Consider the following 12,589-nt stretch of genomic DNA (forward strand, 5'->3'; position numbering starts at 1 on the left):
ATGACAATGTTACGTATACATAATCGACGACAAAAGTACGGGGATGAACTTAAAGCAAATAGATAACGAAATTATGCGAAAGATAACGCGTTGCAATACCATAGTCATAGTGTATCCGTCTTAGTCGAGTTTCAATATCCTTTGAGCTCTGGTCTGGACGATTGTAAAAAATTCATAGATAGATAGAAATAGAAGGACAAAATATTTCCTAAATCGTTTGTAACTTGTTGGAAATTTGTTTCTATCGAAAAGAAAGGAAAAGAAGAAATTGGTGTTAAAAATAGTAAAGAGAAGGAATTTCGAGAGTTCGAATATTTCAAAAACTTGTTGGAAATTTGTTTCTATCGAAAAGAAAGGAAAAGAAGAAATTGGTGTTAAAAATAGTAGAGAGAAGGAATTTCGAGAGTTCGAATATTTCAAAAACTCGCTATTTTTTAGAGCAACCATTATACCAAAGTCTCGCAGGATCGATTTACGATGTTTTTGCAAGTTTTGAAATTCAATGGTCTAATCGATTGTTAAAACAATCGAGCACAGAGTAGAACGTCTCAAAATATCCGATATTTGAAATTTTCGTATATAAAATTCTGCACGAACGATAATCCCGCGGAATATTCCACAGGTTTTTCGTAAAATAATATTGCTAAAAGATGTTCTAATAATATTTCCGTGAAATATCCTTATCCTAGAATAGGAAAAAAATGTTTTTACAATGTTTTCAACTCACAATGATTTATTCATGTCAAAGAGATTGTCGGGGTACATATTTGTTCGAGAATCCAATTCTTTTGTCAATATTTTCATTCGGATATATAATAAAATTAGGAAATTACATAGATACGTAATATTTATTTTTTACTTTTCCTTGTCAATTCACGCGAGTACAAATATTTAATATTTTGTCGGTCGACTCGATCGTCTGCCTGATTTAAAAGTTTAAAAGTAAGTAGCTTATTATCGTATCGCTTCTTCTTCTCGCTTATTGATAAAGCTATTGTAATAACGAGATATCGTAGTAAAATATTGCAATAACGATAATTAATCACGATATTATTACGATATTTTATAGATGGACTAAGTTAGATTTTAAATTAATAGGATTTACTGTCACTATGTGATATATATGCGAATGACTGAAGAAGCAGAGGCTTCGAGTCCTCTGTAATTGGAGCCTTAATTAGAATTCTGCAGATTGTGCCGAGATACGAAATCTGGAATCGAGTTGAAGGGAAATTGAGAGTTTCCTTTTAACTATCGCGAATGACAGAATGAAACTTTGCTATAAAAAAAAAAAATTACGAAACTTCAGGTTAAAAAATAAAATGGTATCATAGAAAATAAATATGCTTGAATATATAACGAAGAATAAAATATCGTTTCATATATAATAAAATATAATCTTGTTATAACGATTGACAAGGTCTTTCAGCTACTCCCACGTCTTCCTAATAATCTGTTAATCCTCGTATTGTGAACACGCAGAGCTGTAAATATAAATCTGCGCTAAAAATATGATGCACATGGCCTATTCGACGGATGATCTAGCGAGAGTATCTTGCACTTTTCCAGCGACACTCGTATCGATTCGTTCCACTTCTCCGCATAGCTTATCGTATATTTACATATACCAGTCGTTGGTTACACACTTCGATATTCTCTTTTTCCCATTATTTTCCATTATTTGATCCAAAATCCAACAAATCGCTCCTTTTATCTTTCTCCTCTAAATCGTCTCTTATATCTCTTACATCATTTTATTCCCCCTTTTTCTATCGTTTTATTATTTCGCTTTTCTAAATCCACACATACATCGTGTTTCCTAGCCGCGATAAACAGACAAATAAATAAACGATACAAGCACGTGTCAGATACACGAGTAGAAAAAAGATGTTGATAAATAATAGAGAGAAAACATTTGGATTTATTTAATTCTTATGAAAACCACTAGAAGAACCACTTTCATCTATTCTATCGATTCGAAATAGTACTCGAGAAATATGTAATGACCAAAGGATGTGTATTTGATGAAGGCCATCCTATGCCATTAGAAATAGGAGGAGCTTTTCAAACATCAACGTACATAAACGTAATGCGAAACGGGGAAGGCAACAAGCACGTAATTCGCTAACAATTAATGGTTCGGTCCGCTCGATCGAAACGGTTTACACAAACAATTTATCCAGGCAGTTAGGTACGAAATCGTAGAGAGTGTAAAAAATTCCGTGGAATTTTCGTACCCGCCCACGTATCGGGCCGAGCCTCGTGATCTAGTGGCTGTTAGGAGTCGCAGAGGCTGCGACTCTGACCCAGAAACGTATCGAGCCTTTGTTCCAGTGGTTGAAGGGCTTTCCACGCGAAGGTCGTGCCAACAGAAATTACCTTTTCGAAAGGGAACGTCGAGAGAATATAAATTGAAGCGGAAGTTCGATAAGATGGCAAAGGAAGATCGCGAAACAACTTTGTCAAGTGGAAAAACAAACTCGAAAATAAATGCGTGGCCAACGAGACAAGGTCGACGAGTAGCTACCCGAGACGACGAAGATCTTTTAAAACCGGATTTTTCATTTGTATTCATCTTTCATCGTTCGTGCGATTCGTGAAAGAATTTGGATGAAAAGCGAGCTTTGTTCTTTACAACGAAATAGCCATCCAAACAGATAGACAGTACATAGCTCGATTAGACGAACGCGATAATTATCAAAACTGCATAATCATGTATCTTAACGAGGGGCGTAATTGCATATGCACGTGCACTGCTTCATAGGTTTTTGCTTCTTAGCTACGAGAAACGAGATGGAAACTCGTCATATTCTAAGTAAAAACAGAACGAAGAGAAAAAGTTGGAGCGAGAAATCACGAGCGTTATACGAGCGATAATGTATTTCGTATTCGTCGAAATTAGATTAAAAATGATCCGAATATTCTTGACTAGCTTAATCACATATAATATTTTCACTGGAACCTTATCATTGTGTCTATAATATACTTTATATATATATATAATCCTATTAACAAGTAGGAATTATATCCACGACGATCGCGAAAAGGATGCCGAGAAAACTTTCCGGAAAATCGTAGCTAGCAGGAGCTCGAAGTCCACGATAATTCGTATTGAAAGCACGCCGTGTTATTCACGGTCGAGCCTTGATTGCAGTCGTCGGAGGGAATCCGTAATTCCTCCGGGCAGCTCGTTCGCTGCAGCCTGAATTTGTTCAGGTAAATTTAGGCAGCGTCGGTCGTTCACATCGATCTCCAGTCGAAAACCTTGCTGCCAGCCGAAGAGGCTGCGGAAGGTCGCCGCTCTTCACCAAACGGTGAAACCTTTCGCTTCTCTCACGTTCGCTTGGAGCCACGTGACGCTATTATTCTCTAATCGCTTCCTGGTCTCTAATGGCTCATACAGATACGTCCAACGATTTAGTCGAGTGGCGAGTAATTTAACAACCTACTGTGCACGCTTAAACTTTCCTTACCACTCACCATTAAACCGATCAAACTAAACGAAAATAAATGTTAACATCTTGCTGCGAGAAGCGTTAATATCATATTTTTGCAACAACCAGTTAAGCCCCATATCGAGTTTTTAAACAATTGTATGTTCTATATAAAAGACGCCAATTTCAAATTCTATCTAGAAATGGCTGCAACGAGATTCGTACACGCCTACGTCGACATTTTTCATAAAATAAACTTTCTGCGAAAGATACCTAGGTCAACATGAAGAAGACAAATAGCGCAAGCTTTAATTCTTTCTTTCTGTGTTGGAGAAGAAATTTGAAACAGCAGAAACTCCTGTGACTCTTGTTAACATATCTTTAAGCGATTTGATACCCGAGCTTTTTACAAATACTGACATTGATACTTCTTGCACCAAGCTACAGATATATTTTCATACATCTGCAACTCGATTATGCTAATTCCGGACACTTTCTGTGCTCCTAGCTGGCTGCTGAAGCGAGCAAAACTCTCATAAAAAGAAGACTAAGAAGAAAAAAACTCACTGACCTCGCTAAAGAAATAAAATAGTCAAATTCGAATAGAATAGTCGAATTCGCTGAGAATAGCCATCCACGTGTTATTTAGCAATTAAGTTAGAAAAATTTACCAAATGTCCAGCTGGATAAATTGTAAAGTACAAATTAAACAATAAAAAAGAAAACTTTCTACGCTTTAAACATTTTTTCTTTCTACGCTCTAAATCTAAAGGACGATCAGCCTTTAGACAGTGTTTTCTTTCTTCTTCGATCGAGTTTCCTAAACCGGATTATCCAATGGCAAAAAAATTCTAATGTTCTTTGGAATTTTTCGTCGAGTCGCGCCAATCGAAGAGAAAACGAAACAACGAAAATTCGCGAAAAAGAAAGACTAAATAATTGAGCTACTTTCCAAAGTAATCCAAGGTCGAGTGACAGCGCGAGTGATTGGCGAAAAGAAGATAGGCGGCAGCTCTTGGTCGTGCGATTACATCGGTTCCGCGGTAGGGTCAAAGAAAAAAAAAATGGTACGCAAACGTAAATTCTGTGACAGCGGGTCTTAATTAAATCGTTTCGCAATAAACACATGCTGCAACCTGCAACCGTGACACGCTGTTTTTGCCTGGTTTACATAAGCGACGACCCAGGAAGTCAGTAGACAAAAAGAAGGAACAGAATGATAACAATTAAACTCTACTTTTACTGTCTTTTTGTTGTGCCACAAAGTAAATTAAAAAGCTAAATGTCCGTGAATTTCTTGGAAATTATACGAATCGAGCTATCGATTAGCACGAATCGTCGGTCGTAATCCTATTTAAAACTAAGGGTTTTGTTCCAAATTGGAAACGATTATAAATCTTTGCGGATTTATTTATACAATAGCCTTCTTCTTGTTTCCATTTTCGATCGTATACGCGTTTAAATATATTACAATCACACGATATAATAATCATCATACTTTCATTACCACAAGTGCTATTTCATTTATTCCTTCCGTGCGATAAAGAGCAGTATCGTGAAAAATGCAGAACGATGAAAAGCCATAATTATTAACGACGTATTTAAAGGCATAATTACAGAATGCACGGTATATGCAAAAGTATATAAATTATCCAAACTACAAGACTCGGTATAATATTTAGCATCGTGAATACAATTCTCTACCTAAATTCCATTTTTTTAAGTATCTTCGTAAAAATATGAGTTTCTGTACATATCAGCCTACTTATAGTGCTATTTTATCGTTTTACGCCTTGCGGATTCCATACACAGTGGTCACAAACAGAACGATTAAGTAACAAATAAAAAACAAATAACATATAGAGAATAGGCAAGAAAATTCCGTGACGCGCGCGCGCAAAAAAAAAGTAGTAGTTAACGGAACGACGATCGGCATCGGAAATATGGCAGAAATGGTATGCGCAGCCACGTCATCAAGATAATTGAGCCGTGTGCCGAAACATCGTTGTACTTGGTCGTCGAAGAGGATGCGAATCAATACGACTGGAAAATCTTCAGGATGAATAACGAGGTCGCGCAATTTTTCTCTTTTTTCTTCTACTTCGTACCATCTGCAAAAATACTTTGACCAGAGAAGAGAAATTACGTAAACGAAGCACCCGCATAAATTACGCTAAAGCCGTATACACGCTGCGGCACACGTACCTATTCCGCTATATCGGTGTAATATGCAACAAAGTGCAAGTTTCACTTTTGCATGTTTCACGTTTATATAATACATTCCGTTGCATTTTTCGATTCGACGCAACTCTTAAAATCGATATAATGGGACAGAGGCTCGAATCTTCCCGCTTTATCCTGCCGCCATCCTCCACTTTTTTATCTTTCAATTTTGCTCTCACTTTAGCAAGCGAAAGACATTTGCAAGGTTGTAGGAAGACGTTTAACAGAGAATCGCATATACCAACGAGAATTCCTTTTATATGTTGGTCAAACTTGAAATATTTTCAGACATTAGAAAAATACAACTGGATGGAAAACGATGTAAAGAACGATGTAGGGTTAAGGACAAATCGGGAATTTCTATACGCTACAATTATTCTAATTTTTATCCTAATCCCGCACGATTTAATCGAGACTGTTAATGACAGTTTATCTTAAAAGGAAAGGACCGAGAGCGAAGAGACGGAAATGTATTGGTTATGCAATTAGCAATTATGTTCTAGCAACGACATTCACTCAACTATATACGTGTTAATTACAGTAACTAAAATTCGATTAACTACGATTGCCATCGTATCGAGCAATTTGTAAACATCGTGAGCCTTACAATCCCGTGAGCCGACTTGCACCAAACGTGTCGTTACAACACCGATACATCGTTTTAACGAAACGTTGTATTGGGTTGGCAACTAAGTGATTGCGGATCTTGTCAATACCACCGTATGACAAAATCCGCAATCACTTAGTTGCCAACCCAATATCTTTCTTCTTTTCCCGTGACATACATCGCTAACGATACGCGTTGATCTTATTCCGAGAGCAAAACGCTTAAAATACTTTTAGTTGGAACGAAGATGGGAGAAGCTAAACAGGTAACCGGTTGAATTGCTAGAATCGAGGAGAATGCGGCCAATGTGTGGTTTGACCTTAACGGGTTGGACCGATAACGTGGATAGAATTCGATTCGAAAGAATCAAAGTGGAATGCGTTTATACGAATTTGCGTTCGACCACGGTGGCAATCGTTTGGGAATCGTGACCACGGTTATATCGGTACCGATCGAATTTTATCGTAACGAGTCGACAAAATTCCCATTGGATTTATTCGAATCGCAGCTATTCGAATTAAGACGATGGGGAATTTATTGAATTTGCAAATTATCGAGATCGATGCTTCTCGAATTTACGAACGACAGTAATTCGTCGAATTTGTGCAGGTCATCGGGATCGAAATTCGTGGAATTGCAAGAGACGAAGAAAATTTTAACGGAGGCAATCGAACGACGATAGAGACAAGGCGGAAAGAGAGCAGAGAAGAAAGAGATAATCGTATGCAAATAGGAAACGCTGTATACTAGCATCACCGTACGCAAACGGAATACCAAGTGGGAAGAACGTTGTGAGGAGCGCTAATTTATTTCATATTCGATACTTCCCTGGCCTGTGTTCTTACACGCGTAACCGCGCTTCAACTCGATTACTTTTCTCATCTCGCATTCTGTTTTCCACCAACGTTGTCTATACGTTGTCACACACTCAGAAGCAGCAATAGAGTATACAGAACATACCACAGCTATGGAAACAATGACTTTTTTATTATAAAACTCTGAACCGTCACTCTGTTTGATTCGTACAATAAATTTTACTACTATATCTAAAGTTCAATTCTTCAGCTTGTTTGTGAAACGTTCGAACTGCGGCGCGAGGAGATCACCGGTGATCTGTCAATTTCGTGATCTCTCGTGTCTCCTACGTGACAACGTCGACGTTTTACCGATCCTATACATTTCCAGAGCATCCGAATCTACGCAAAGCATAATCTTATCTCGCATCTTATCTTATATCGTAATATCTTGCATAAAATAGAAATAACAACCGCAGTATAAAATTCTTTCGTGTAATTTATAAAAATTACAACAGATAGGAACGTTGAAAGAGAGAAAGAAACAACTCGTCGAGATAAGAAAGAAACGAAGAAAAGAACGATTATACGTTGAATATCGTAGCGGAGATTAGAGACGAAGGTATACAAGAAAGATCAAGGCTGGATCGTGAGAGGTGTAAAGAAGACCTCTCGAGATTCGCGAGATTTTCTTTAATATTCATCGTCCACACGAATACACGGAAACGGAACCGTATGTAAGCAAGACTCAAGGACGCACCTTCTCTACATGTATCGTTGTCTTTGAAGTGGACGCCAATCGCCGAAAATCTATCGATATTCCGTGCATATACGCGATACACGTTGAGTCATCTGTTAACTCTTTACAACGCTATGCAACTTGGATATTACATACAACGGTCGTGCAAAGGTGAGATAGTACGAAATCAGTTTATCGAAATATTATTTGCAAAAGAAGAAATTCTTGAAAGAATTCCTGTTGAGAAATTGAAAAAAAAAAGAAAGAAATTATTATATTATGAAGTTTTGTATTTTAGTAATGTTTAATGATAATATTTAAAAATGTTAATGTTTATATTTTAAATATCATATTATAAGATTAATTTAACCTTTTCTTTAACAAACAAACAAACGTCCTGTAAAATAATAAAAACAGGTTTCTTCTTGTTCGCCGTTATCTCTAATCTGAATGATCGAATTAAGTATCAATAAATTGATATACTGAATAATATCTGTAAAAAATTATTGTCTCAATGTCATGTGTCACGCTTATCAGCCGTCGCATGTTTTAGAATCAGAATGAGACTTTGTTATAAAACAAAAATGTGATACAACGACAAGTGATCGACGAGTCGTACCTATCGTACCTATCGATCATTTCGCGAACAACTCGAGACTGCGATCAATTGGTCCGCTACTTGGGGTTTTCACTGGTCCTTGACTCGATCTTCGATCAATTGTTAATAATTTCATCCGGACTCGTGTTGGTTCGACGAATAAACTTCTTAAAAAATTATTTGAAAACTCGATATCTCGGATTGATAAAAGGATATTACAATTTTGTTAATTTCACTAAAGTATTTTAAATTTCTATTAATAAAATATTTTGAAAGACCACTCGGTTCGTTGATAACGATCAATTCCTTAGCGATATGTTTCAAATAGAAAACATTTCATTCCCAGCGATAAATATTCTGTTAATCTAATATTCATCCAAATGTTTCTCCGTGCTGCTAATACGGATAATAACAACGACGATATTCCCTGATAAAGATAAACTGCAATACGATCGTTCGTTATCAACGACTGATGTGTAATAAAAAAAAAAAAGAAAAAAAAACAACCTTTCTATAAACACCAGAGTCGAGAACACGAAGCATCGTTGTGGTCCCATTAACAGCTTCCGGAAAAGTTACAAGTCGCACGATTCCATCGCAGAACCGTAAATTCGCTCCTCATTTCCTATTATCCTATTGAGGTCTATTCGAGTCCTCCAAGATGAAAGAACGATAAAAATAATCGGTCAATCTTTGAAAAACAGTGGAATTCTAGGGAAATGAGTTTCTCAGCGGAGGGGATAAGTTCGAATAAGGCGCGTTGAGCTTCTTGTGAATTGCGATCTAATGGGTCGAAACTCGAAACTCGAAACGTACGATATCTATGATTAAGTGAACGATCCAATGTTCGATATTTCGGTTCGAGATGGTAAACGGCATTTCAACGATAATCAAGAAATGTTGAACACTTGCTAGAAATATTTTTCGAGGATAAATATTACAATTAAATGTTTCGGAGAATGATAACAGGCTAAAAATGATTGGAAGAAAGATTTATTTTAAATGGCAATTTATATGTTTTCATTGATACACAAAAAATCATTTATAAGGAACACAATCAATATCGATATACATCAAAACATTACAGAGAATAAAAATTTTACAATTTAAACGATGAGAAAATTAGATAGGAAGTTATTGCAAGATTCTAAAGATTGAGAATAAATTATCAATGATTTTTTAGATTTATCTCGTCTTTAATAAGTGTCTTAATATTTATAAAGGGCAGTGTATATATATATATATATATCTGGCAGATAAAATAGAGAAAATTTAGTGCAAGTCTTGCGCACGATAACGTACTCTCTAGGGTAACAACAACAAGGCATTAAAGCGCAGGCGATAAAATCGTCCTAACGTGTCTACTGCTTCTTTGTCTTCATTTCGTGAAAACAACCATCAGAGAATTTTCGCTAAAATACGAACAATTATACAATTTCATATTCTCGTGAATATAATTAAAGAGACAGGGTCCAAATAGAGATCTATGTTTTCCCTATTAAATGTTACGAGTATATTTACTTTGGATATTTTATATATCTTTGCATATTACATGTATTCTGTAGTCACAGTCTAATTATCACATACTCGCAACGAGTCTTTCTCGATGTATTCTCAAAGATTATTCGATTAATCGACGATAAAATCCTCACATATATATTTTAATTGCACTTACTATATGGAGGTTTCTCGGTTTCCCAGATGAGAGTGCCACGATGAAAGTAGACTCTGCACCGTTTCTTTTTTACCACAAACGTATTCAGGAGCACAGTCCTGGAGGACTGGTCTGTGATCTCCTGCATCATACTGACGGCTGGTTTTGGCTGCCTTTCCATAAGTAACTCGTTCAACAATAAGATCGTAGGGAAGTCATCTTTACGTCGATTGATTTGTCATACGCGAGAAGATCGACGCGGAAATCGAAAACAACGCTTGCGAATGGAACACGGACAGAGAAAATTCTTTACAATCTTACTCGCTCGTTAGCTGGAGCACAACTACGGTGCACGATCGACTCAATGAGATTCGTGTCACATCGTACGCGTTCGACTTTCATGACCACTAGCGCCTTCAACCAACAGTTGCCGTAATTATGAAAACAAAACTCGCTCTCACTCGGTTATCGACTTCTCTTCAACCATGTTTTCTCATGTGGGTTGAACCCTAGCTTTTTAGGATAGAAAATAGATCTACCGGCTTATTAGACTTTGGGTGACACAAATAGACATATTAAGCTAGGAATAGATCAAAACCCGTACTGCATTAGTGTACTCATATATGTATCTCATCGGTGTATACATACGAATACAGAAAGGAAATTTCCTCTCTGATATATATATATAATGTCAGGCCTATCCTATCCATAGGCACATAAAGATAAAGCATAGAGCACAATCGTAGTTCACAGGTCTGGAAGTTCCTGTGGAGACAGTAGGGCTCTTAATGTAAAGAATTATCATGTAGTCGAGAATTGTTTTACAAATCAGCCACCATAGAACGCTGCGATCGAGAAGTTAGGATTTTGTATTTAACGCCATCGTTCAGTCAAAAGTAACGAATCTAAACTAAACCATTAAGCTTACTCAATAACCAAACTAAACTGCTTTTCATCATTTTTCATCATTTACTCAATATAAATACGTATACGGTATTTCATTTGGTACAGAGAAATGTTGTTTGAATGAAAATATAACAAAATTACAACTTTCAAATTAAATATGTACACATACGCTTAATACTTTTACATTTGATGCATTTATTGAAAAGTAAATCTATTTCTGACTGTTTTTAATTCATTAAAAAATTATTTAACTACTAACATTATCTATAATATATATAAATAATATCGTGTCCAAAATATTATTCATTATCGAAACATTTCAATGTTATTAAATTTTTTATTGAAAATGTAAAGTTATAGTATAATTTTAGATTTTGTAGAAATTTTTAATAATAAAAAAAAATTTATGTTATATAACATTTATGATACATTAGTTACATACAAAACCATAATAATTATATATCTAAGACAAAATTATTTTCCTTTCATTCTTCCTGCTACTCGGTTCACCGTGAGTCGAGTACGCGATCGTTAAGAAGAGAGTAAAGAAGACAGGGACAACCGGGTTCGGGTTATTCTTACACGATGGCATTATACAACGAATCCTAACTTTTCGATTGAAGCATTTTACTGCGAACAAATTGACCAACATCATCCGATCAATAAGGACCTTATACTCCCACTATGGGAATTTTCAGACCTTCATGCGACCGTGTGGTATCACCGTGGTGACCCTCAAAACAAAGAATTCGTAAAAGTATTGTATATCGCGTCTATTCCTGTACCCCGTCTGTAACTTTGATGCCGCTTGTTCATCGATGTGACAATGTTACACTTACATATTTACTGTACGAATGTGCATACACATTATTAGGCAAACACACAAGGGGCCTCTATACAGTGTTCTTTTTCTGTTCCTACATCGTTTCATCGGCTTACTCGTGCAGTCAATGTTTACATCTCTATATATCTCTATGATCCTATCCTATATTTATTTAGTCAATAGCCGCGTCCTTAATAATTTAAAGTAGTGTACTTAGCATTAGTCGATGAACCAGAAGTCATTAAGATTAATCAGAAGAGCTTAATTACATACATATTTTACTTAAGTACTACAAAAAACACATTTGCATAGTTCAATTTTCGTAAATTTATCCTTTGTCTTTCTTAAAAATAAAGTTGACAAAAAATATTCTGGCCCATGGGGGGATCGAACCCACGACCTTCGCGTTATTAGCACGACGCTCTAACCAACTGAGCTAATGGGCCCCGATATGCAGTGACATGTGCTATAATGAACAAATGTTGTAGCAAACAATTTTTATAACAAATTAGAATACTATAGCGTATAAAGATGCTACAACAAACACAGAGAAATATCGACTGATTTTGTCACTCCGTCTTTCTTACAATGATAAAGAGTAAACATTAAATGACGATACGAATCTGTATGTATCTCTCTTTCTGTCGTTTAATTGTAAACAGTCTAAAAACTCGTGAATAGCACTATATATAAATTACCGTGACCCAAGATGAACAAATATCGTCTCGGTCGATGAACCATATTTATTCGTGAAAAGATAATAAGAGTTAAAGACGGCTGAGCTAGCATAAATACCTCATTATTTTATGAT

At 36.1% G+C, this 12,589-nt stretch overlaps 1 protein-coding gene and 1 non-coding gene across 3 annotated transcripts in view; both read right to left on the bottom strand.

The window, feature by feature from the left end:
* Positions 1-10,407, bottom strand: part of Cerk (Ceramide kinase) — a 28,323-nt gene extending 17,916 nt beyond the window's left edge. For both annotated transcript variants that reach the window (XR_011802196.1, XM_072020655.1), the window contains exon 1: positions 10,071-10,407. Coding sequence is in view for 1 of the 2 variants with exons in the window: in XM_072020655.1 (XP_071876756.1) it covers positions 10,071-10,230 (160 nt within the window). In the remaining variant the exon portion in view is untranslated. The remainder of the gene's footprint in view (positions 1-10,070) is intronic.
* Positions 10,408-12,150: 1,743 nt separating this feature from the next.
* On the bottom strand, positions 12,151-12,224 carry Trnai-aau (transfer RNA isoleucine (anticodon AAU)). Its single transcript has one exon. It is a non-coding gene; the product is annotated as a tRNA-Ile (tRNA).
* Positions 12,225-12,589: the final 365 nt, after the last annotated feature.

This window comes from Bombus fervidus, chromosome 17 (assembly GCF_041682495.2).
Source record: "Bombus fervidus isolate BK054 chromosome 17, iyBomFerv1, whole genome shotgun sequence".
In the NCBI taxonomy this organism is placed as follows: domain Eukaryota; kingdom Metazoa; phylum Arthropoda; class Insecta; order Hymenoptera; family Apidae; genus Bombus; species Bombus fervidus.